Source organism: Pagrus pagrus (genome assembly GCF_965226575.1).
Source record: "Pagrus pagrus genome assembly, chromosome: 18".
NCBI classification, from domain to species: domain Eukaryota; kingdom Metazoa; phylum Chordata; class Actinopteri; order Spariformes; family Sparidae; genus Pagrus; species Pagrus pagrus.
The window spans coordinates 17,790,371-17,817,203 of NC_140202.1; the positions used below are offsets into that span (position 1 = coordinate 17,790,371).

The 26,833-nt window shown below is 41.2% G+C and overlaps 5 protein-coding genes across 6 annotated transcripts in view; 2 read left to right on the top strand and 3 right to left on the bottom strand.

Annotated features, from left to right (window-relative positions):
• Nucleotides 1–764: 764 nt before the first annotated feature.
• Nucleotides 765–2,814, top strand: LOC311273742 (uncharacterized protein). The gene is made up of 4 exons (XM_084380959.1): nt 765–990; nt 2,139–2,270; nt 2,356–2,383; nt 2,475–2,814. Exons 1-4 carry the CDS (start codon nt 792–794, stop codon nt 2,599–2,601), a joined length of 486 nt encoding a protein of 161 aa, XP_084237085.1. The 5' UTR covers nt 765–791; the 3' UTR covers nt 2,602–2,814.
• A 196-nt stretch (nt 2,815–3,010) lies between these two features.
• LOC311273747 (platelet-activating factor receptor-like) lies at nt 3,011–5,926 on the bottom strand. The gene is made up of 2 exons (XM_084380964.1): nt 5,918–5,926; nt 3,011–4,938 (listed from the first exon to the last, which is right to left on the bottom strand). The coding sequence occupies exon 2, from the start codon at nt 4,903–4,905 to the stop codon at nt 3,793–3,795; it is 1,113 nt and encodes a 370-aa protein (XP_084237090.1). The 5' UTR covers nt 4,906–4,938; nt 5,918–5,926; the 3' UTR covers nt 3,011–3,792.
• Nucleotides 5,927–8,981: 3,055 nt separating this feature from the next.
• LOC311274055 (platelet-activating factor receptor-like) lies at nt 8,982–10,094 on the bottom strand (the record flags this gene model as incomplete). Its single annotated transcript, XM_084381472.1, has 1 exon — nt 8,982–10,094. The coding sequence occupies one exon, from the start codon at nt 10,092–10,094 to the stop codon at nt 8,982–8,984; it is 1,113 nt and encodes a 370-aa protein (XP_084237598.1).
• A 3,476-nt stretch (nt 10,095–13,570) lies between these two features.
• Nucleotides 13,571–16,196, bottom strand: LOC311273921 (platelet-activating factor receptor-like). 2 transcript variants are annotated; one of them, XM_084381215.1, is made up of 2 exons: nt 16,187–16,196; nt 13,571–15,214 (listed from the first exon to the last, which is right to left on the bottom strand). In XM_084381215.1, the coding sequence occupies exon 2, from the start codon at nt 15,206–15,208 to the stop codon at nt 14,060–14,062; it is 1,149 nt and encodes a 382-aa protein (XP_084237341.1). In that variant the 5' UTR covers nt 15,209–15,214; nt 16,187–16,196; the 3' UTR covers nt 13,571–14,059. The 2 variants fall into 2 exon arrangements, with proteins under 2 accessions (XP_084237341.1, XP_084237340.1); XM_084381214.1 differs by lacking the exon at nt 16,187–16,196 and adding an exon at nt 15,542–15,561.
• A 7,600-nt stretch (nt 16,197–23,796) lies between these two features.
• luzp1 (leucine zipper protein 1) overlaps nt 23,797–26,833 on the top strand; it is a 51,278-nt gene continuing 48,241 nt past the window's right edge. Inside the window, exon 1 of the mRNA XM_084380482.1 lies at nt 23,797–24,196. The gene's annotated coding sequence lies outside the window, so the exon portion shown is untranslated. The remainder of the gene's footprint in view (nt 24,197–26,833) is intronic.

Below are 26,833 nucleotides of genomic sequence, written 5' to 3' on the forward strand. Positions count from 1 at the left end.
CATGCTGCTTGCTGGCTTTTATGTCCTGCTCTTTTTGTGCAGGAGCACAGGTAAGGACGCTTTTATTAGTGAATGTAAAAACAGAGTGTAGCTTTCAGATACATTTTTATTTCTGCTTCTAGGTGCCCAAACAATGCAACCTTGGACTACAGCGGTGCCTGTAACCTACTCTCTTACTACCAAGGGAACTACTGACTTTAAGACTACAGAAGGTAATACAGAATGCGATTAACTGCAATCAAATTAGACTATTACGTTATAGACGCTGGTGACTCTGTGAGGATGTACACTGCAACCTGCAGAGCAGTATTTTGACACTGGACTTGTTTACGGTTTACGTAACAGCCAGTCTAATGCTACAGTACCAATGAGCTTCGATTGTTGTTGACTCATCCTCTGGAGACTATGAATGTCTGCACAAAACTGTACGCCTCTCCTTTTAAAAGATATTGATATTTCACTGGAGAGTGAACGTTTTAATGAAATGTTGCAGAATAGCCTTTGAAAAGTCTATCGTAGCAATCCATCTGATAGTTGCTGAGATATTTCAGTCTGGACCAAAGTGGTGGCGGGCTAACCCACAAACATCCCTAGAAACTCGCCACTAGTGTGGCTGAAGTGCGATAGCATTATCTTCCTTCTGTAACTGTTTCATATCTGCTATCTCTTTTCCTCTACCCATCATCCTGCATTCGTACGCAGAGCCACTATCTTCTCTGCAGCTGTCGGCCACACCAGACTACCCGGTTGCAGCAGGTCAAGAAGTCAAACTTTGCTGCAGCGCTTCCACCATGCCAGACAATGTGGTTTGGACCTGGGAACACTGGATTAATCAGACGTGGAAAGAAGTAAAAAAGGGTAGAGATAGCGAATATACCCTCACCGAGCCACACCAGAGCGGGGTATACCGATGCCACGCTGAGAGCCTGTTACCTCAGATTAGAACGAGCCCAAACCGCACAGTCTACATTGTCTCCGTGCATGCAACAGGTTGGTGGTCCGTTTTAAACTGCTGCACATTTGAATGAAAACGGAGTGAAATCTTAACAAGTCTGTACCTGTCCCCAACCTGGGGATGAGGCTCCACAATTAACGTTTTTTCTCTGGAAAGATACATATTGGTTTTCAATCTTACGGTTGAAAATAAAACTTGTCAGTGCCCCCTAGTGGACAAAGAATGCACTGCTGAAATTGTTTCTAAATCACCTCAAACATATCGTTTGCAAATTTAACTAACAATTTATAATAAAAGGGGCTCGATGTTACAACTTGTAGCAATGCATATGTATCAATATTTTTTTTATTTGCTGTATGTGAGCAAGTTGTAACGTGACTGAAATATGTCTCTCTTGGTTGTCTGTGCAACTTGCAAGCCTTACATTTTGATGCGTTAATAAAACTACATAAGTATTAATAATGGCATTATCATTTATTGTAAGATTATACACATTTATAAGCACTTAAAAATTTAAATTATTATTATAATTAAAATTAAAAATTATTAACAGTTTATACACTGCTAAAGAACATTAATAAAAGTTAATAAAAGAGCATAATAAAGGATTTATTAACATCAATAAAGCAACGCTCTCACTTTAGATCCAGTTGCTGCAAGTTAATTGTTAACTTGGCATAGTTAGCTGCTGATAAATGCATAATAGAGTATGTATAACTCTTAATAAAGCTACAGAAAAGTTTGGTAGAGGTTTAACAATGACTTAATATGACATAGTGGCAGCCACTCAATAACTTGAGTCATTTTATTGAGTTTAAATAATACAAGTTATTTAAACTCAATAAATGTGTTTGTAATGCTATTATAAATTATAATAAGAAACTCATGAGACTTTTATTAATGTTATTTGGCATCTATTACCTGTAAACAATTTTCTTATCAGTTCTTATAGATGTCTTACTATCCAATTATAAACATGTTTATGATGCTATTATTTACACTTAGGCTGATTTCTTGTTACTTATTAGTGAACACATGCACATATTTTGATGACTCTTTGGTAGTCTAATGTAGTCTGTAGTTTCTGTTTGTTAGGCACAAAGATAGAATATCATATTTGTCTTTTAAACTGTTTAATAGCTTTTCTCCTGCAACTCTGTGTTGTTTCCCTGACTTACAATAGTCGGTGAGAATTTAGGAATCGCTGCCTTCGTCTTCTCCCTCCTGGCCTTGATCATCGACTTTGTTATTCTTTTCTGGCTGGGCTGGCAAAGACTTGGTGACCCACAGACAACGTCCAACCCTGTGGCTAATGGTGAACACAATGTATTTCCTGTTTTGATTTTTGGCAAATGTTCTGTGGATGTTTCTAATTTCTTGTTGTTGTTTTTTTCTTATAGGTTTCCCTGGACCTAAAAAGTTACCAAAGTAAGTCTACAGAAAATAAATCAGATTTATGTTGATGTGAATCCAAAGGCCGTGTATATTAACAGTCTGGACACATTTTTCTGCTCGCCAGCGGAGGTATTCCACAGGCTGACGGTGACGGAGATGTGTACATGAATTACACAAGCACCAACCAAGCCTACACTGATCTGGACCTCACCAATATGACTATGGACAATGTGTACTCAAGTCTGTCATGAACATGATGGAGAGAGGGAGGGTGGAGATGTGCAATAACAAGAGGAAGAAGAGACTGTAGTTGTATCTGCATATAGAGCTCAACAATGCCTTTAACCTGATAGATGATCTTTTGCATTCACAGTTTGTCTCTCTGTGGATTACCTCAAAATTAGTTTGATTTCATCTAACTTCGCAAAATCTGAATGTGGTAAAATCCACAGATCTGCACTACTTCTGTGAAACTGTCCCCGCTAAAACGGGAAGAAACGCTTCTCTCTCTGTTTGTACATGTTAATAAAATCTGTAATGTGCTACAGTTTTCAGTGTGTCTCAAACTATATCCACTGCTGATGGGTTGATTTGTCAGAAACTTTTATCACAATTAACACAGAAATAAAACCTTTATTTCAAGACTTGTGGAGTAAAACCAGCAACACTGTCTTTTTGATCAAAGAACAACACAAGATCACAAAAACTGTACCATAAAAAAATAAATACATTTTAAAAAATGCAGCAACAGCAGGTAAGCTCAGAGTAAATACAGCAAATATCTGAATAATAAGCATTAGCTTTCTTTGTCACAGTGAATCATGGGATTTTCTACAGTATGTCACAATATTGGATGCCAGAGGGGAAACGTAGCTCAAACTAGTTTTATTCCCTGGTCTTACAAAACCAGATAAAACGTGCCTAGGCAAAGCTAAACCTATCTGATGGAGACAATCATTGGTATTCACACATATTTTATTGTGTGTGTGGTTGAATGTGTGTGTGTAATCTAGGGAGAAGATCTCTTCTAACCAACCAAAAAGAGACGACTAGTCTTTAAATATGTGTATTATCAGTTTTTAGTGCCGTACTTAGAGCAGAACAGCACCTGTGGGACAATCTGAACAATGTATTTGTTGTCTCGCCAGTTGATTTCTCAGGCTAATAAAGTGTCCTCAACCAGAGGTGTTTCCTTAATGTACTTCTGCTTGCAAAACTTCTGCTTTTCCGCTCAAGCTCACACAGGAAGAGCAATGGGACTGGTGTGGTTCAGACCACGAGATAGAATGTCAAGATATTTGTGTGAGCCCACATTAAAAAGTGATTCAGAGGGTGTAGCTACCAATACCACGAGCTATAGGTGCAACATCACGCTGTATGTGCTTGTGTCTTTCACACACAGTAACATATCTACCTTTTAATACAAATAGTACATGTTTAAATCAGTCCATTTCGTGCTCTTGGTCCTCGTTCTGGGGTCTCAGGCTCTGATTCCTGCTGTCCATGGACAACTGTGAGTTGGCCGTCTGTGAACAGCCCTCTCCCTTTCCTACCTTTTTAATGTGGGCCATGATGAACCTTCTGAACTTCCTGGTGGCGAAACAATAAACTACTGGATCCAAAATGCAATTGAGGCCCATGAGAAGCAAAGTGATCTGATGTGCGTCGTTCAACACCTGACGAACCTCCTCGCTCCAATTTACGTGGCCCCAGCCCTCCTTGATCTGCAACACTGCCAGTGTCCATGGGCCTTGAATGACATGGTGGGGCAGGAAACACAGAATAAACACCCCCACCACAGCTATCAACATCTGCAGGGCCCTCCGTTTCACACCCCTGGGCCTTCTAGATGTGGAAGACATGGTCCTGGTGCACTTTCTAGATATAATCGTAGATTGAGTGGGACCTTGAGAAAGTAACTTCCGAGCAATAAGGAAATTACACACCACGACAAGAAAAAAGACAACAGAAAACGCTCCAATTATAGCAAAATTATTGGCAGCCACTTTCACCTTCGCTGACTCTGTTTCATTTTGGTAACCCTCGAAACAGCGAGTGAAGTTCTCGTCGTTGTTGGTCTGTTTAGATGTCAGAAATGGAACAGACATCGACACGGTCAACAACCAGATGATGACGCACACGATGATCCCACGACGCCTGTGGTCCGAAGAGGCAGCATCAAGAGGCCGTGTGACAGCCCAGTATCGGTTGACACTGATGGCTCCGAGGAAGAGGACGGAGCAGTAGGTGTTGATGAAGAACAATGAACCACTCAGCCGGCAAAGGTAGTCTCCGTAGATCCAGTTACGGTGACTGTAATAGCCAATCCAGAAGGGAAGAGCGAGCACAAAAAGGAGATCAGCGATGGTCAAATTTGTCATGTAGATGCGGATTTCGCCCATATTCTTGGCTTCGCGGAGGCAGCGCAGGACATACAGCACGTAGACGTTCTCGATGAGGCCAAGGATGAAGATGATACTGTAGGCAACTGGAAAGAGGACATAACGAAATTCCGAATCCAGGAAGGTCGAGTTACTTCCAGAGGTTCCTGACATGTTAATTCGTTCTGCAGTTGAGTCTATTTTTGTCTGTTGGAGACAGAACACATCAACATCAGGGAAACGTGCTGGAAAGCATTTTGATGGTTCTTTTTGTCGAAAGAATATTCTCTGTTGCTAATATATTAGGTATACCTGCTAAAAAGCATGTAGTCTAATACAATGAAAGGATCCTGATTGTTGAATCAATCACATGATCATTTTAGAAGCTGCAGTTTGTGATGTTTGACAGGTATTTCTAGTATTTTGTCCCTTAATGTTTCAGGAACATAACAACGTTAGCGTGTAAGGTAGTTGTGGGAGAGTCTAAGGTCCAGAACACTCCTCTCACAAGATCAGATGTCGTACGTACCCTGTATAAACGTTAGGCCTGATAAGGAATGGATGAGGGCATAGTGACATCTGATCTATGAGTTTAATCTCTCATGGTCTTTGCAAACTTAGCAGTTCGAAGCTGCTGTTAACATGTTTCCAGATCAGATCCCCAACACACCAAAGCTGTTGTTTGTGTTTACCATCTATGGTAGCAGACTTAATGTCTTCTTTGCATTTTCTTTCTATTCCTCACTAGATCAGAGGTCAGAAACTCTGCAGTAACTTCCCACATATTCGTTGTTAAACAGATAACCATCTGCGGGAGGGACGCTTTCTGAACTAATCTGAACATTGATGAGACTCGGGAGGATTAACTTGACAATACACTGTGTAAACAGTTGAGCTGTTATATTGTTCCTCCTTGCAAGTTTGTATAAACTACTTCAACGTATTGATGAAGGTTCTCAGTCATCCAGGTCATGGTAAATATGTATTAGATAACAGTGGTCATTATCAGTTCCTTTTTTATCTGTGTTCTAAATCTTCTATTTAATCAAAACATTCTCAACATTTCAAGTTTGAGAACATAAATCAGCTTCACAGTTCAAAACAGGCATGATTTGATCTGCCTGCCTTGACATGTCGCACTTTTTCTTAAAGCACAAAGAGCAAATGTAACAGGGTGTCAGCTTACCAGACTGCTTCCTCTCTTCTAATATGTCTCAAGATGTGAGCAGTGTGAATGTGTCAGTGTCAATAAAGTGAGGTTTCCTGAAAGGGGCGGGCTTCTGTGTCAGTGGGAGTGCTTCAAAGGTCAAGACAAAGGAGGTGAGAACTTGTTACAGTCTTCTTTTGAAATCCTGATGATGCAAAACCCATACATCGACATCCGTGTCTTCTTCCCGTGGGCGTTCTGTCTGCAGAAACGAAACAAAAGAGACGCCCACTTTGGAGCAATCTTGGAATTTTACAGTTAGCCTGCTCAGAGAAATATGGTTGAATTGCTCTGAGCAAGTGGAGATAAAGCCAATAATGTGATGTAGTTAATTAAAAGCATGACTTCTCCTAGAACCTCTTAAGGCAAAATCAGTTTCTTACTATCCTTGACAATATTGTTTGAGAGACATGAGTCGGCTCAGTATTTCAAGAAAATTAGTTCAACACACTTCTGGGCATAAATGACATTAAACAATGAAGTTATCACAACAGCAACTTTAATGTTCCCTAAATTGGAACCAAAACTTTTTATTTTCTTTTTAACTTCTACATTAAACTATTAATTTACAGACAGTCGGACCCCTGATTAAACTACGTGTCTATGTCTTCAGTGGGTCATGATTGGAGCTTTGAGCCCGAATGATGAAAATGTATAGCCTATTCTACATACAGATTAGTTTGATACTAAACTTTATGTCATTAGTTTGCCTTAATTGTTCTTTACATTGACATGCATAGGGAATTCTGAGGGGCTCCTGGGCAGCCACAGTTATGTCCCTGGCTTCCTTCTGATGTTAACACACTGCACTACAAGTTTTTGCTCAGCTTCAATCTGTAATATTGAAAACTTACAAACCGAGCCAGAAAACTTGGTGTAATCATGGACTCAGACCTGAATTTCAGTAGCCACACTAAGACAATTACAAAGTCAGCCTGCTATCATTTTAAGAATATATGAAGGATTAAAGGACTTATGTCTCAGCAGGATTCGGAAAAACTTGTCCGTGCATTTATCTTCAGCAGACTCGAATACTGTAACAGTGTCTTTACAGGACTCCCTAAAAAAAATCCATCAGACAGCTGCAGCTGATTCAGAGCGCTGCTGCTTGAGTCCTAACAAGAACCGAAAAAGTAGATCGCATCACTCAAGTTGTCAGATCTTTATACTGGCTTCCTGTCTGTCAAAGAAGAGATTTCAAAATCCTGCAGTCCTTACAAAAACAGTACTGGTGCAAGCTACAGGTGTGCTGCTTGTATCCTACCACATTCGAGATGCTGTTTATTTTTGCATTCGTTTTAGCTGCTGTTTTCTATTCAAATCCACATGGAGCGGTCTGTGAAAATGTTCCTCTACTTTCAATCCGAATTAAAAAAAGAGTAACATAAAAACTCCATTATCATTATTTTAAAAAGAAAAAACAAACATTAGTTAGGTCACCTTTAACAAAACTGGCAACCTGGCATGAAAAGAGTTTCATAATTAAAAATTGACAATTTTATACAGATGTTATTAAAAGTGTAATCAAGTAATCCTCAATAATGTAACTATAATCTAATTGCACTTTTTTTTTTTTGAATGTAGTCAGGGCTGTTCGTACTCTGCACTTATTTTTTGTAACCTGACTACGTTATTCCAATCACATGTAATCCAAAAACCCCAGCTTCGAAAGGTACATATAACATATCTAGCTGGCTTTAATTCATGATTTCCTGTGGGGCCCTCTTAGCTTTTATATACCAGTATCAGATTGAACTGGTTCTTATTCCCAGCAGTTGGGGCAACTGTGCAGTAATGCATTTTAACCACAAGAGGGAGGGAGAGGCTAATAAAAAAGAGTAAATTCTCCTGCGTCAAACACTGTACAGTGTTGTACAGCCCAGGCGAGGCTCCATACCCCACTCTGTGAACTGCATGCACCACCACTCTCACACACTGTGCTGTTCAAAGCACAGAGATGTGTACATGAATTACACAAGCACCAACCAAGTCTACACTGATCTGGACCTCACCAATATGACTATGGACAATGCGTAATCAAGTCTGTCATGAACATGATGGAGAGAGGGAGGATGGAGATGTGCTATAACAAGAGGAAGAAGAGACTGGAGTTGTATCTGCACATAGAGCTCAACAATGTATTTAACCTGATAGATGATCTTTTGCATTCACAGTTTGTCTCTGTGTGGATTACCTCAAAAGTTGTTTGATTTCATCTAATTTCGCAAAATCTGAATGTGGTCAAACCCACAGATCTGCAGTACTTGTGTAAAACTGTCCCCACTAAACGCTTCTCTCTCTGTTTGTACATGTTAATAAAATCTGTAATGTGCTACAGTTTTCAGTGTGTCTCAAACTATATCCACTGCTGATGGGTTGATTTGTCAGAAACTTTTATCACAATTAACACAGAAATAAAACCTTTATTTCAAGACTTATGGAGTAAAACCAGCAACACTGTCTTTTTGATCAAAGAACAACACAAGATCACAAAAACTGTGCCATTAAAAAAATAAATAAATAAAATGCAACAGCAGGTAAGCTCAGAGTAAATACAGCAAATATCTGAATAATGATAAGCATTAGCTTTCTTTGTCACAGTGAATCATGGGATTTTCTACAGTGTGTCACAATATTGGATGAAAGAGGGGAAACTTAGCTCAAACTTAGTTTTATTCCTTGGTCTTACAAAACCAGATAAAACGTGTTTAGGCAAAGCTAAACCCTTTCACCTATCTGATGGAGACAATCATTGGTATTCACGCATATTTTATTGTGTGTGTGGTTGAATGTGTGTGTGTAATCTAGGGAGAAGATCTCTTCGAAACAGCCAAAAAGAGACAACTAGTCTGTAAATATGTGTATTATCAGTTTTTAGTGCCGTACTTAGAGCAGAACAGCATCTGGGACAATCTGAACAATGTGTTCGTTGTCTCGCCAGCTGATTTCTCAAGTGTAAGTGCAACATCATGCTGTGTGTGCACTTGTGTCTGTCACACAGAGTAACATATCTACCTTTTAATACAAATAGTACATGTTTAAATCAGTCCAGTTCGTGCTCTTGGTCCTTGTTCTGGGGTCTCAGGCTCTGATTCCTGCTGTCCATGGACAACTGTGTGTTGGCTGTCTGTAAACAGGCCTCTCTCTTTCCTACCTTTTTAATGTGGGTCATGATGAACCTTCTGAAATTCCTGGTGGCGAAACAATAAACTACTGGATCCAAAATGCAATTGAGGCCCATGAGAAGCCAAGTGATCTGATGCGCGTCGTTCAACATCTGACGAACCTCCTTGCTCCAATTTACGTGGCCCCAGCCCTCCTTGATCTGCAACACTGCCAGTGTCCATGGGCCTTGAATGACATGGTGGGGCAGGAAACACAGAATAAACACCCCCACCACAGCTACCAACATCTGCAGGGCCCTCCGTTTCACACCCCTGGGCCTTCTAGATGTGGAAAACATGGTCCTGGTGCACTTTCTAGATATAAGCGTAGACTGAGTGGGACCTTGAGAAAGTAACTTCCGAGCAATAAGGAAATTACACACCACGACAAGAAAAAAGACGACAAAAAACGATCCAATTATTGCAAAATTATTGGCAGCCACTATCACCTTCGCTGACTCTGTTTCATTTTGGTAACCCTCGAAACAGCGAGTGAAGTTCTCGTCGTTGTTGGTCTGTTTAGATGTCAGAAATGGAACAGACATCGACACGGTCAACAACCAGATGATGACGCACACGATGATCCCACGACGCCTGTGGTCCGAACAGGCAGCATCCAGAGGCCGGGTGACAGCCCAGTATCGGTTGACACTGATGGCCCCGAGGAAGAGGACGGAGCAGTAGGTGTTGATGAAGAACAGCGCACCACTCAGCCGGCAAAGGTACTCTCCGTAGATCCAGTTACGGTGACTGTAATAGGTAATCCAGAAGGGAAGAGCGAGCACAAAAAGGAGATCAGCGATGGTCAAGTTTGTCATGTAGATGCGGATTTCGCCCATATTCTTGGCTTCGCGGAGGCAGCGCAGGACATACAGCACGTAGACGTTCTCGATGAGGCCAAGGATGAAGATGATACAGTAGGCAACTTGAAAGAGGACATAACGAAATTCCGAATCCAGGAAGGTCGAGTTACTTCCAGAGGTTCCTGACATGTTATCTTGTTCTGCGGTTGAGTCCATTTTTGTCTGTTGGAGACAGAACACATCAACATCGGGGAAACGTCCTGGAAAGCATTTTGATGGTTCTTTTAGTCGAAAGAATATTCTCTGTTGCTAATATATTAGGTATACCTGCTAAAAAGCATGTAGTCTAATACAATGAAAGGATCCTGATTGTTGAATCAATCACATGATCATTTTAGAAGCTGCAGTTTGTGATGTTTGACAGGTATTTCTAGTATTTTGTCCCTTATTGTTTCAGGAACATAATAAGCTTAGTGTGTAAGGTAGTTGTGGGAGAAAAATCTAAAGTCCAGAAAACTCTGGCCTCACAAGATCAGATGTCGTACTTACCCTGTATAAACATTAGGCCCAATAAGGAATGGATGAGGGCAGACTTGGCAGTTCAAAGCTGCTGTAGATGTTTACAGATCAGATACCCAAGAAACCAAATCTGTTGTTTGTTTTTACCATCTATGGTAGCAGACTTAATGTCTTCTACATATTTTCTTTCTAATCCTCACTAGATCAGAGGTCAGAAGCTCTGCAATAACTTCCTACATATTCGTTGTTAAACAGATAACCATCTGTGGAAGGGACGCTTCCTGAGTTCACTGTGTAAACAGTTGAGCTGCTATTTTATATTTTGATTATCTCCTTGCAAGTTTGTATAAACTACTTCAACGTATTGATGAAGGTTCTCAGTCATCCAGGTCATGGTAAATATATACTAGATATACTATAACAGTGGTCATTATCAGTTGCGTTTTATCTACGTTCTAAATCTTCTATTTAATCAAAACATTCTCAATATTTCAAGTTTGAGCACATAAATCAGCTTCACAGTTCAAAACAGGCATGATTTGATCTGTCTGCCTTGACATGTTGCACTTTTTCTTAAAGCAAAACGAGCAAATATAACAGGGTGTCAACTTACCAGACTGCTTCCTCTCTTCTAATATGTCTCAAGATGTGAGCAGTGTGAATGTGAAAGTGTCAATAAAGTGGGGTTCCTGAAAGGGGCGGGCTTCTGTGTCAGTGGGAGTGCTTCAGAGGTCAAGACAAAGGAGGTGAGAACTTGTTCCAGTCTTCTTTGGAAATCCTGATGATGCAGCACGCATACATCGACATCCGTGTCTTCTTCCCGTGGGCGTTCTGTCTGTAGAAACAAAACAAAGGAGACGCCCACTTTGGAGCAATCTTTAAATGTTACAGTTAGCCTGCTCAGAGAAAAATGGTTTAATTGCTCTGAGCAAGTGGAGATGAAGCCAATAATGTGATGTAGTTAATTAAAAGCATGTTTTTCTCTGAGAACATCTTAAGGCAAAATCAGTTTCTTTTTAACTTCTACATTAAACAATAAATTTACAGCCAGTCAGACCCCTGATTAAACTAGTGTCTATGTATTCATTTGGAACAAACTCCCAGAAAACTGAAGGTCCGCTCCAACTCTCACCTCTTTTACATTAAGGCTGAAGACCTTTTTGTTTGCCACAGCCTTTCATTGAAGTGATTTTCAGGCTTTGAACTGCACTGTGACCTTTATTCTTTAATCTTGTCTCTTTTGAACCTATTTAAGCTTACTTTCATGTTTTTTTAACTTGTTTTGATGTTTTGTTTCTTCCTACTTGTTTTTCATGTATTTTATGCTCCTGTAAAGCACTTTGAGTTGCCTTGTGTCTGAATTGTGCTATAAAAATAAACTTGCCTTGCCTATAAAATCTTATACACACAAATATACAAAGTATGTGTTTAATTGTTGAGTCAAAATGCACCTCAGTCAATAAATGTGCAACTACTTCCAATCAAACAATATGGAGATCAACTTACTTTAAGGGATAGATGTTATCATAATTCAGTGTTGATTCATCTTATCTCCTGGCTGTCAAGAAAGCAGGTGAAATGAGCTCAGGAGAATTGTTTTTATCTTGGTTGGTCACTCAGCTGTGTCGCACTCCGCCTCCGTCACCTACTTATTTACGAAACCGTCACCTCTGCTTTCAGATAAAACTCAAAATCCGGCAAATAATCAAATTACAGATACTCAAATACTGTTATTTCTCTTTAAACCTCTCAGAACATTTCCAGTGTAAATAAAATGCATTTTGCTTTTTCAACATCTACAGTTATCTTTACAAAAACAGTACTGGTGCAAGCTACAGGTGTGCTGCTTGTATCCTACCACATTCTAGATGCTGTTTATTTTGCGTTAGTTTTGGTAGCTGCTGTTTTCTATTCAAATCCACATGGAACAGTCTGTGAAAATGTTCCTCTGCTTTCAATGTTAAGAAAAAAATGTCAAATAAAAACTCCATTATCATTATTTTAAAAAGAAAAAACAAACATTAGTTAGGTCACCTTTAACAAAACTGGCAACCTGGCATGAAAAGAGTTTCATAATTAAAAATTGACAATTTTATACAGATGTTATTAAAAGTGTAATCAAGTAATCCTCAATAATGTAACTATAATCTAATTGCACTTTTTTTTTTTTGAATGTAGTCAGGGCTGTTCGTACTCTGCACTCATTTTTTGTAACCTGACTACGTTATTCCAATCACATGTAATCCATTACTACACCCCCAGCTTCGAAAAGTACATATAACATATCTAGCTGGCTTTAATTCATGATTTCCTGTGGGGCCCTCTTAGCTTTTATAAACCAGTATCAGATTGAACTGGTTCTTATTCCCAGCAGTTGGGGCAACTGTGCAGTAATGCATTTTAACCACAAGAGGGAGGGAGAGGCTAATAAAAAGAGTAAATTCTCCTGCGTCAAACACTGTACAGTGTTGTACAGCCCAGGCGAGGCTCCATACCCCACTCTGTGAACTGCATGCACCACCACTCTCACACACTGTGCTGTTCAAAGCACAGAGATGTGTACATGAATTACACAAGCACCAACCAAGTCTACACTGATCTGGACCTCACCAATATGACTATGGACAATGCGTAATCAAGTCTGTCATGAACATGATGGAGAGAGGGAGGATGGAGATGTGCAATAACAAGAGGAAGAAGAGACTGTAGTTATATCTGCACATAGAGCTCAACAATGTATTTAACCTGATAGATGATCTTTTGCATTCACAGTTTGTCTCTGTGTGGATTACCTCAAAAGTTGTTGGATTTCATCTAATTTCGCAAAATCTGAATGTGGTCAAACCCACAGATCTGCAGTACTTGTGTAAAACTGTCCCCACTAAACGCTTCTCTCTCTGTTTGTACATGTTAATAAAATCTGTAATGTGCTACAGTTTTCAGTGTGTCTCAAACTATATCCACTGCTGATGGGTTGATTTGTCAGAAACTTTTATCACAATTAACACAGAAATAAAACCTTTATTTCAAGACTTATGGAGTAAAACCAGCAACACTGTCTTTTTGATCAAAGAACAACACAAGATCACAAAAACTGTGCCATTAAAAAAATAAATAAATAAAATGCAACAGCAGGTAAGCTCAGAGTAAATACAGCAAATATCTGAATAATGATAAGCATTAGCTTTCTTTGTCACAGTGAATCATGGGATTTTCTACAGTATGTCACAATATTGGATGCCAGAGGGGAAACGTAGCTCAAACTTAGTTTTATTCCCTGGTCTTGCAAAACCAGATAAAACGTGTGTAGGCAAAGCTAAACCTATCACCTATCTGATGGAGACAATCATTGGTATGCACACATATTTTATTGTGTGTGTGGTTGAATGTGTGTGTGTAATCTAGGGAGAAGATCTCTTTGAAACAACCAAAAAGGGACGACTAGTCTGTAAATATGTGTATTATCAGTTTTTAGTGCCGTACTTAGAGCAGAACAGCATCTGGGACAATCTGAACAATGTGTTCGTTGTCTCGCCAGCTGATTTCTCAAGTGTAGGTGCAACATCATGCTGTGTGTGCACTTGTGTCTGTCAAACAGAGTAACATATCTACCTTTTAATGCAAATAGTACATGTTTAAATCAGTCCATTTTCGTGCTCTTGGCCCCAGTTCTGGGGTCTCAGGATCTGATTCCTGCTGTACATGGCCAGCTGTGTCTTGGCCGTCTGTGAACAGCCCTCTCTCTTTCCTACCTTTTTAATGTGGGCCATGATGAACCCTCTGAAATTCCTTGTGGCGAAACAATAAACTACTGGATCCAAAATGCAATTGAGGCCCATGAGAAGCCAAGTGATCTGATGTGCGTTGTTCAACACCTGACGAACCTCCTCGCTCCAATTTACGTGGCCCCAGCCCTCCTTGATCTGCAACACTGCCAGTGTCCATGGGCCTTGAATGACATGGTGGGGCAGGAAACACAGAACAAACACCCCCACCACAGCTATCAACATCTGCAGGGCCCTCCGTTTCACACCCCTGGGCCTTCTAGATGTGGAAGGCATGGTCCTGGTGCACTTTCTAGATATAATCGTAGACTGAGTGGGACCTTGAGAAAGTAACTTCTGAGCAATAAGGAAATTACACATCACGACAAGAAAAAAGACAACAAAAAACGATCCAATTATTGCAAAATGAGTGACAGCCACTTGCACCTTCGCTGACTCTGCTTCATTTTGGTAACCCTCGAAACAGCGAGTGAAGTTCTTGTCGTTGTTGGTCTGTTTAGATGTCAGAAATGGAACAGCCATCGACACGGTCAACAACCAGATGATGACGCACACGATGATCCCACGACGCCTGTGGTCCGAAGAGGCAGCATCAAGAGGCCGTGTGACAGCCCAGTATCGGTTGAAGCTGATGGCTCCGAGGAAGAAGACGGAGCAGTAGGTGTTGATGAAGAACAACGAACCAATCAGCCGGCAAATGGCCTCTCCAGAGCGCCAGATACCCTCATGACTGTAATAGTCAATCCAGAAGGGAAGAGCGAGCACAAAAAGGAGATCAGCGATGGTCAAGTTTGTCATGTAGATGCGGATTTCGCCCATATTCTTGGCTTCGCGGAGGCAGCGCAGGACATACAGCACGTAGACGTTCTCGACAAGGCCAAGGATGAAGATGATACAGTAGGCAACTTGAAAGAGGACATAACGAAATTCGGAATCCAGGAAGGTCAAGTTACTTCCAGAGGTTCCTGACATGTTAACTTGTTCTGCGGTTGAGTCCATTTTTGTCTGTTGGAGACAGAACACATCAACATCAGGGAAACGTCCTGGAAAGCATTTTGATGGTTCTTTTAGTCGAAAGAATATTCTCTGTTGCTAATATATTAGGTATACCTGCTAAAATGCATGTAGTCCAATACAATGAAAGAATCCTGATTGTTGAATCAATCACATGATCATTTTAGAAGCTGCAGTTTGTGATGTTTGACAGGTATTTCTAGTATTTTGTCCCTTATTGTTTCAGGAACATAATAACCGTAGTGTGTAACGTAGTTGTGGGAGAAAAATCTAAAGTCCAGAAAACTCTGGCCTCGCAAGATCAGATGTCGTACATACCCTGTATAAACATTAGGCCCAATAAGGAATGGATGAGGGCAGACTTAGCAGTTCAAAGCTGCTGTAGATGTTTACAGATCAGATACCCAAGAAACCAAAGCTGTTGTTTGTGTTAACCATCTATGGTAACAGACTTAATGTCTTCTACATATTTTCTTCCTAATTCTCACTGGATCAGAGGTCAGAAGTTCTGCAGTAACTTCCCACATATTCGTTGTTAAACAGATAACCATCTGCGGAAGGGACGCTTTCTGAGCTAATCTGAACACTGATGAGACTCGGGAGGATTAACTTGACAATACACTGTGTAAACAGTTGAGCTGTTATTTTGTTCCTCCTTGCAAGTTTGTATAAACTACTTCAACGTATTGATGAAGGTTGTCAGTCATCCAGGTCATGGTAAATATATACTAGATATACTCCAACTTAAGTCATCGTTGTCTCTGAGTTTTCTTCATCTCTCCTGAATGGAGATGAGCTGAAATTCAACAACAGTGGTCATTATCAGTAGCGTTTTATCTGCGTTCTTAATCTTCTATTTAATCAAAACATTCTCAACATTTCAAGGTAGCATAAATCCACTTCACAGTTCAAAACAGGCATGATTTGAGCAAAAAGAGCAAATGTAACAGGGTGTCAGCTTACCAGACTGCTTCCTCTCTTCTACTATGTCTCAAGATGTGAGCAGTGCGAATTTGTCAGTGCCAATAAAGTGGGGTTCCCTGAAAGGGGCGGGCTTCTGTGTCAGTGGGAGTGCTTCAGAGGTCAAGACAAAGGAGGTGATATCTTGTTACAGTCTTCCTTGGAAATCCTGATGATGCAACACGCATACATCAACATCCATGTCTTCTTCTCCTGGGCGTTCTGTCTGCAGAAACGAAACAAAGGAGACGCCCACTTTGGAGCAATCTTTAAATTTTACAGTTAGCCTGCTCAGAGAAAAATGGTTGAATTGCTCTGAGCAAGTGGAGATAAAGCCAATAATGTGATGTAGTTAATTAAAAGCATGACTTCTCCTAGAACATCTTAAGGCAAAATCAGTTTCTTACTATCCTTGAGAATATTGTTTGAGAGACATGAGTCGGCTCAAAATTTCAAGGAAATTAGTGCAACACACTTCTGGGCATAAATGACATTAAACAATGAAGTTATCACAACAGCAACTTTAATGTTCCCTAAATTGGAACCAAAACTTTTCATTTTATTTTTAACTTCTACATTAAACAATTAATTTACAGACAGTTAGACCCCTGATTAAACTAGCGTCTATGTCTTCAGTGGGTCATGATTGGGGCTTTTAGCCTGAATGATGAAAATGAATAGCCTATTCTACACACAGATTGTTTGATATTAAACTTGATGTCATTAGTTTGCCTTAATTGTTCTTTATATTGACATGCACAGGCACTCTGAGGGGCTCCTGGGCAGCCACAGTTATGTCCCCGGCTTCCTTCTGACGTTAAACACACTGCACTAAAAGTTTCTGCTCAGCTTCAATCTGTAATATTGAAAACTTACAAACTGAGCCAGAAATCTTGGTGTAATCATGGACTCAGACCTGAATTTGAGCAGCCACACTAAGACAATTACAAAGTCAGCCTGCTATCACTTTAAGAATATATGAAGGATTAAAGGACTTATGTCGCAGCAGGATTTGAAAAAACTTGCTGCAGTTGATTCAGAGCGCTGCTGCTCGAGTCCTAACAAGAACCAAAAAAGTAGATCGTATCACTCCAGTTCTCAGATCTTCACACTGGCTTCCTGTCTGTCAAAAAAGAGATTTCAAAATCTTGCTGTTGGTTGATAAAGCACTGAATGGTTTAGGGCCAAAATAAGCTTCTGATCTGCTGCTACATTATGAACCATCCAGACCTCTAAGGTCTTCAGGTACAGGCCTGCGTTCAGTCCCTAGAGTCAAAACTAAACATGGAGAAGCAGCATTCAGTTATTATGCGCCACATATCTGGAACAAACTCAAATTCCTCCAGAAAACTGAAGGTCCGCTCCAACTCTCACCTCTTTTACATCAAGGCTGAAGACCATTTGTTTTCCACAGCCTTTCATTGAAGCGATTTTCAGGCTTTGAACTGCACTGTGACCTTTATTCTTTAATCTTGTCTCTTTTGAACCTATTTGAGCTTACTTTCATGTTTTTTAACTTGTTTTGATGTTTTGTTTCTTCCTACTTGTTTTTCATGTATTTTAAATGCAATTTTTAACGTCTTTTCATGTCATTTTATGCTCCTGTAAAGCACTTTGAGTTGCCTTGTGTCTGAATTGTGCTATAAAAATAAACCTGCCTTGCCTATAAAATCTTATACACACAAATATACAAAGTATGTTTTTAATTGTTGAGTAAAAATGCACCTCAGTTAATAAATGCGCAACTACTTCCAATCAAACATTATGGAGATCAACTTACTTTAAGGGATAGATGTTATCGTAATTCAGTATTAATTTATCTTATCTCTTAAAAATTGACAATTTTATATGATGTTAATAAAGTGTAATCAAGTAATCCTCGATAATGTAACTTTAATCTAATTGCACATTTTGCACAAAAACCGGGTTTTATTCTCAGCAGGTTAGGCAACTGTGCAGTAATGCATTTTAACCACAAGAGGGAGGGAGAGGCTAATAAAAAGAGTAAATTCTCCTGCGTCAAACACTGTACAGTGTTGTACAGCCCAGGTGAGGCTCCATACCCCACTCTGTGAACTGCATGCACCACCACTCTCACACTCTGTGCTGTTCAAAGCAGCACCACCACCGCCCCCTCTGTGGTAAATGTTTAATTCCAGCCCCTATGTACAAGCACACAACACAACACGTCCTCCTCTCCCTGGTGCCACAGTGTAATTCCTAGATTAAGGTTAACGAGCCTCCCCAACCTTATTGCTGTTATTATGGCTTGGCGGTGGAACAAGAGAGCAGAGCTTTTTGGTGGTTGTGCCCTGCATGCCTGCCAGACGTGCTGTGCCATTGCTGGGTATACAGGCTTACACTGTAAAAAAAAAAAAAAAAATCTTTTCACGATACATCTTGTCGCTCGCGGTTTGGGTGTGGATTCAAAAGATTCCACAGCAAGTGAGTGAGATTTGTCTCGGCCATGAAATGGAGGGCAGCTTATGTGAGATGTGGTTAGTTTCAAAGTACAGTAGGCCTGGATGTGTAATTGTTTTTGAGTGGGAACAACCTCTTATCATTAACTTAATGTAAGTATATACATTTGATGAAATATTTCAAGTTATTTATATTCAAATATTCAAGTTCACTGCTAATACACAACCACTGTGGCCTCTTGGCATATGTCCCAGCATGCATTGTTTGAGCGTTAACTCTCCAGATACCATTCTGTGTAATGGTTAAATAAAACTTATATGAAGACTTGGTGTGTCCTTAAGTATATATAAAAGAATGGTTCTACATTTCTGCATATACATTTATTTGCTTTCTTGGGCAGAATTGGACGAGTACATCGACACCAATCTTATTATTGAGCCACAGCCAGCGGCCTGTTAGCTTAGCTTGTCTTAGCTTCGAGGTGGACCCAAAGCTCGGTACTATCCTTAGCCCTGAGCTAGGACTAGTTTACCCTGGGATATCTATTTGTACCCACATTGTTAACGCAGGGTTAACCTAAGCCTGTGGCTATAGGATTCACACTGCAATTTCTACTAGCCCTGGGTTAAATGGAACATGTTTACATTCTTGAATGACGGCTGACTGCTCAGTTGCCTTAGCCCGTTTCACACTGGTTGAATTTAAAGGGATAACCCCACAAACTCCTGCCAGGATCATGCCAGTGTGAACACTTTCTTAGCCTTGGGATAAGAAGGCTCTCAGAGTGCTTTTATTCCTGGGCTAAGTGCAGTGTCAAAAGCTTGTAAGTATCTAATGTTCACTGAAATTAATTAAAACAAGTTCAGTAAACTTGAGATACTACAGACTTGAGATACTAAAGACTGAAGTTTTAGTCTCACAATTTATGAGCCGACTCGAATTTTTAAGGCCGCATTTGAAGGGAAACTTACATTTTTAAGCTGAAGCAGCTTGCAATGTTTGACTGTGTAATGTTAAACAACTGTTGGATTCAGATAAAGACATCCCATGTTGCACGGGCAGTAGTGATACACTTAATAAATTCTTCCACAGGCTGCACACCTGCCTGCATGCCACTTGATTCTCTTTCTCAAATCTACTCCTATATACAAGGGCGCCGGAAAAAAAAGATAATCGGTTACAGACTCATGCAGGTGATCCCTGATGTTCTGCACTGCTGCACAGGTCAGTCCAAGGAACCCTTCCTCCCGAGAAGTGGTTGTAATTTCAGTCCAGGTGTGCTGAGACACAGAGAGGGAATGCTGCCAGGACTTTCTTTTTTTAAAATGGGATAGCTATCGCCCTGGAAGAGCTATATAGTGAGAAGGCAAAGTCATGCATTCCTCAGGGAGACAGGAAGGGCGGGAGCTGCCTGTGTGGAGCTCCTCTTGTCCCATTAACACCTTTTTACAGTTGCTCCTTCACCTCACCTTGATCCATTGCACTTTGCCTCTGGCAGACGCGAAACGCCCTTGCGGGATATTTAACAGACGGGTAGGACGTGGTCGTACGGTCAGGCCACAGAGAGAAAACATGAGGCTGAGAACTGATAAATAGATAGTGTTTAGCTGCACGTCTTCCCTGGCAAAGGGTTCTTGGCAGACTTGAGAGTGTAGGTCTCTCTCTGGCAGATTTACTGCATGCCAGAGGCTGAGGTTTGAGGAATGTCCCCCTGCAGTGAGAAAGAGAGGGCCATGGGAGGGTGAGCGAGACAGGCTGAGGCATCTGTACCTCGAGATAATATAGGACCTGACAGTAAGACAAGATGTTTTTATTCCTATCAAAGGCTTTGGAGCTCTCATGGGACAGTCAGTGTATTTCCAAATCAAGACATAAAACCTCAAAGATCAAAACTCTGTTGGAAGTCACCCATTAGTGATTCAAGTTGAAAATACTACAAGTTTGATTCACATGACAGTATTGTACAAACTAGGCTGTCTTCATTGTAAACGCGCCCCTTATATCACAACATCTGCATGCCACGCTGCACTGATAGTTTACACAATGGTGTCAGTGCTTGATGGTATCGGATAAGTGCATGTTTCCCTACATGACAAGCTGCCCCACATTTTGATCCATCAGGGTGACCTACGTTTAAATACTGGCCATAACCCACTCTGAGAGGACATCGAATTAAGCACATTAATCCTTATCCCCACTGTAGAAAGGACATAAAGTAGGAAAACCTGCATTATAAGCCAAATTGTGGCATTAAATCCTCCTTCTCTGGTCTAATTTTTATTTCTTACATGCTCATTTTGTCGACCAAAGAATCTCATCAGGTGACTGTTGACCTGGTCTTTGCACTCCTGTCCTGCTGGCTGCTTGTAATTTTGGTGATCTACGCAGGATTATTAGAGATTAGTCTGCTGTTGCAGCCACCACACGTCGCTCTGGATAAGATAAAGTACCCAAAATGTGACATACATCCAGCGAAATCACAGGGGCTTCCTTTAGAAAGTCATTCAGCGAGATAATTTGGTTGTGATTTGCGCTGTTCATCAACAAATTCTTATTGGAACAAACAAGTGAATGTTGCTGGGTGGTGAAGGATGTTTGTGATTAGGAAGGATGTTGGCTTGAAACACGGCTCTTCCTGAATCAGCTTGCCTGCCTGTGCTACAGTATTTGCTGTAGGAGATTACATTCCCCGCAACCCCCTTCTTTATGCATCAGATTACAGTCTGTATTTTGCATTTGCATTCATATCATTTGATATATTAAGGCAGATTCCCAAAATGACAGGAACTTGTCTGTGCACGAGCCAACCCCTCTCAAGACGGATGAAACATGACCGCTGCACATCCTCATAAAAAAGAGGCATTTTCCATGCCTGTCTTTACTTATGTGTCATCTCACTGTTTCGAATGCCCTGACGGGTTTTTTTTTGTGTGTGTGTGTGTGTGTGTGTGTGTGTGTGTGTGTGTGTGTGTGTGTGCTTTGCTTCTTCGTAGATCAAGAGTTGTTTTAATGTCTCGAGCAGACTGAAGGACAAGCTCATAGTCTTCAACCACTGAAAGTATTTTTCTCTCTCACGCTGTGCCTTTACCTTTAAAGACACATTAACATGAGAAATATACAGCAGGCAAGCATATAGTTTATACAGATGTATGCACGGATTATTCATGCACCTGCGCTTGGCTTTTCTGCTTGACGTTCAGGAGTCTGGCCTTGCCTGGTTATGCCTTTAGCTTTCTTCGATTACTTGGTATCTTTGGCTTTTTCCCCCGAACTTGAGAGAGCAACGGCGTGACTTTATTTATATCTCACCCAACCCATTATGTCAAACGATATGATTAAAGCGGTGTGGCCTTTGAGGACGGAGGATGACTGTGGGAATATCCACGAATGACTGTTTTAATCACACGATACAAGACACGGTCAAGGTCACCGATGACGCCTTTGATACACAATAACTGTATTATGAGCCTCTCCCTCTTACAGAAAGTAACAATGTCCTACTGATGACACTTAGATTTTGTTTTTGATAACACAACAGACTGCTAACATGACGGCAATGTTTATGTCCTCCTCTGCTGCTGAACAAAGGTGTGTTGCACAAGAATCGGTCTAATCTGTTCAAGACAGGAGATAGAAAAACAAACACTTCAGTGTGTGAAAGAGTGTATGAGTGTGCGTGGGCTGGACTTCACCTGGTTGGTTGGCGGCCTATCACAATGAGAATTTACTGCTACACTATCATCATGCAGCAATATACAGAGTAAACAATGCGCTTCTGTTGCAGTTATTATGCTGCATGATGTAAGTGCCGTGCACTTGAGTATGTCATACCCAGGTACAGCGACAGCAGAGAGGTTGCAGAGTGACAGCACAGATCGATCCATGTGTCTGCCGTGAAGGTCAGGCAGTCTGAGCTGCACTGGGTTTGAACTCAGGGGAAGAAGATGATGTGAAGTGGCCCGGTTCACACTGCTGAACAACGCAGCAACTCCAACATTATCACAATCATTTTCTGGTTTTCTTTAGAGATAGCTTAAAACAAACTGCCAAAGTGGGCTCGGAGTCGGGCTGGATGATATTTGAAAAAACTGACGTTGCAATTTTTTGTTGTTTTTGCGGTAAACGTTATTAGACTGAGCTATTTGGGTGATTTTGTAGGGGAGTTAATTTTATCAAACAACCAAAGTAGGCCCTGATTTGTTTGAAGAATGACTGTGACTGGTGGTTTCCTATGCAGAGCTTGCAATCAACAATCAACACATTTGGACAAAATTAGTCGGACACATCTCTTACAGATTAGTCACCTTGAGAGTTTTGCTTTGTATAAAGCAGCAAAAAGTTGGAGCATGACGTGTAAGGTAGCCTTACTTGACATGTTGACCCTGAAACGATGCAATGTGCATCCCTAGGTCAGAGGATCATCGAGCATCTTTTGAAGAATAGACCTCATTAACTTTTGGTGCGGATCAGTATAAAGTTAAAACTGTAAAACAAAAAAAGTGTACAGAGACAACAATCACACTTAATTACTAGTGAAGAGGCACAAGGCTGAGCTTCTCTGCTGGAGTATTCACATATTACATGTGAATTATTTACACAATATCAATATTTCATTTGTTCATATCACGGTTATCGGGAATATATCGTGATATGGCGACCAACAAGTCCTGTTTGCAGATTTATACCCCCAGAATAATCAATCAGTCTGCAGGTCCTGGGTGTTTTATTAGTATTGCTGTGAGCGCAAACAAACAAAAAGCTTTCCAATGACAAGAGATTTATAATATGTAGCCTAATAATAGTAATTAAAGACTCCTGTAACATTGCTACAGGTGATTATCTTGAGTTTATCATACCTTTATGGCTCTTTTGGTGATTAATTCCTGTATAATTACTTTTTTTTTTTTTTTTTAAATATTGTAACAGGGACTTAAACTGTGAGACACAATGGGAGGCTTAATGGTACTTTATATCCCCAGTGGTATTACTATAATATTGCAGTGGAGGCTCATGAGTAAGTAGGCTATATCCTGACCTTATGCCTTTCAATTCAAATATATTTATATATATATTTGTGTGTGTGTGTGTGCAGAGAGAGGGACGCATTAGCTCAGACTATCCACTGGATAGGATTCAGTCCTCCCCACCGGCCAGACTTGCGCATGTTATGAGGGGGAGAGAGGCGGGACCTCGCAGCCGGGAAGGGCGTTCTCTTTGCGGTCAGACCGGGCAGAGTCATCCCGAGGGGTGGGTCCTCCGGCAGCAGAGAAGGAAAACCCACCTTTTTTCATTGTTAAGGACGCGGTGGAATGTGATGGTTTGATCCCGTACGAGCCAGGGAGGGGAATATCCGAGAGGAAAAAGGACCGACGAAAGTGATTCAGGGAAAGGGGGGGAAAGCCAACATTTCCCCCGCCGTCGCCTCCAGCTCTCCGGTCGGTATCTGAGAGTATGTGGATGAACTTGTCCTCGCCGTGTCGGCAGCAGCAGCAGCAGCAGCAGCGAGTCCTACCGTCCGCATGAGCTCAGACCGTGTGAAGTTGTGGATTTTACCCGTGGCGTTTGTCTCAACCCGGCGGAGGACCGGCCGAGGTAAAGTTTCACTCTGTATGTTTCGGGTGTGTTTGGGAACATGGGAGCGGGGGGTTCAGACAGCGGGCTTCCTGAGTTTGGACCCAGCGAGTCGGGACTGCAGAAGTCTGAACTGCGGCAAGTTTTTCAACCCTCCTCCTCCTCCTCCTCCTTGTTCTTCGCCTCCTCCTCCTCCTCTGCTCGTTTTGTAGCCAAAATGTAGCATCCAGGACTGCGGCGAAAAAACCTCAGGTGGTTGTCTCAGTAGCGCTGCGTGGACCGTTCACAGCCTATTTTCTTACAATTTGTTTGGTGGTTACATGTATGTACGCACTTAATAACGTCAGGGTGGCTGCTGCTGCTGTAATTACAGCTTGTTCCTCGGCCCAAGCTGTGGGGTTTGGTGAAAACATTAAAACAATGTCAGTGTCCCTAGTCTGTGTTCATGGCAGCTGGTGAGGATATTAACTTGTGTGCTGTGATTCCCCTGAATTTGAGGGTATTTTACATGCATGGAGTCAACAATGTTTCACTTTCTTTTGTTGACACTTGGTGTCAGCTCCTTCAGGATACAGGGAAGCATGAACACTGTTTACCACACACACTACATATTTTCCACTTCAGAGTATATTTCATCGTCTTGTATGATGTGTGGTAGTTATGATGCATGTAGATATGTTAGATGTGCCAGAGCCTGGTTGATCTATCAGTTGACAGATACCATCAGGCAGTATCACAGATGTATTACAGATACGTTTTATAAGATATTATGACACAGAAAAGATCCTTAGGGTACGTCAGTATCATTAAATTCCCTGTCAAGGTGCAAAAATGTCAGTTAGGACAATATTGCCGAACTGTAAAATATCCTGCCTGCGTTAAATATCTTTGTCACAAGCGTTTGATTACCACATTTCACTGTAAAAAATGTGTGAATATCTGCCGATGTATCTACGGTATCGGCATCAGCCCCAAAAATCGGGTAGTGGTCGATCTCTAGTACATGCAGTTGCACATGTAGTACACTACATTATCCGGCTTAAATAAATGCTGGGGTTAGTTTAATCACACTTTGAGCACTATAAAATCACAACTGGGCACAAAAGTCAGCATAAGGATGTTGCATTAACCCAGGAATAGACTGGTACAGGCCATAGGCCTACCAGTGAGGGGATATTATAGTCAAAATCACCTGTAGTTTCTGAACCTGTAATGATAAACGAGTTGTGCACATGTTCCTGTGTGCTGGGTCAGTTTTTTGGACGGTGGACAACCTCAGTGTAACCACACAGAACTGAATTAGCCTGAGAGCTTAGTGCTGGAAGTGCGTTTGAAAACTAATGGCAGGGCTCCAGACTAACTTTTTACACTGGTTGCCCTGGTGCACCAACACGATACCAAAACATAGCTTCAAATGTAATTTATTAACACATTATGTAAATTAATGTTAACAGGAATAAAGGTGCAAATACATGTTTTTCGTCATGTGTTTCTAAATCACAGCAGACGCAACAAGAAATGGCGATATCCTCAATGTTTGAAAGATAAATGCTAAATTTCAGGCGCACCATTGCGAGCAATGAACATGTTTAGTTGAACATGACAGTTTTTTTGGGTGCATGTGCGACCAAAATAGTCGCGCCCTGGAGCCCCGAATGCTGAAAGTTGGTAATCGATATGATGCTTGTGTCTGTTTATATGTACATCACCTGCAGCTTTGGGAATATGTGATGGCTATCTTTCACTTCCTAGCAGTTATTTTATTTTAGACCTAATTAATCAAACGTGACACATCAAATAATAACTAAGATATTCAGAAGTTGCAGCCCTGCTTTGGTGGATTAGTCAAATCAACAGACATTGTAGCAAGACATGTTTGTTCGGTTTTAAGTATGTGTTTGTTTTTCTTCACATGAGGTGGAATGTGTTGTGTGGCACAGGCGACGCATGCATGTATGAAACCCAAAGTGTGAACAGTATGTGCCCTGTGCTGCCTCACCCGAACAGTAATAGAGGAGTGTGTGTGCATGTGTCAACAGCAGAAAAGGTAGTTGTAGTGGTGGAATACTGATCTGCCAGGTGGGGCTCGTAAAGAGCAGCACGGGGAGGGAAGGAGATGGAGGGGACCTGCCTTGACCTGTTTCAGACATGAAGGAGACAAAAAAAATCACTGATGACTTTCCAGTAAGGCTCGCCCTCCCAGCCAGCTGTTGATTATACCAGCTGAGCTACCAGCTCGTGCTGCTGGGAAGCCACTTTCCTCCTGGACTCGTGCACAGACACTTGCATAGCAGCTTGTCATGGTGGTAGACGTGCGAAAAGGGTTTTCCTACGGCATTTTGGGGGGGATTATCACACCGCATGTGGAGGGAATGTCTGCACTTTGTGCTGTCAGTTTGGAAATGTTGGGAGAAATGCAAAGGGAAAATTAAATGAGAGTAGCAGCAAAGTGAAGAGTGAGATGTCTAAATTTTCCCTCATGGCTTCTTGATCCATGCATTTACAGTCTTGGAGAAACTCTTGTGCTCCAAGTTCGGTTTGGTTGGATTGGCTCTCAGGAGGGAGAATTCCCAGAGGACGGATGCCCTCCTCTTGACATTCATCCCAGTAAGTGAACATGACTGCCCAGTGCAGTGATGATTGTTACTGTTGACACAG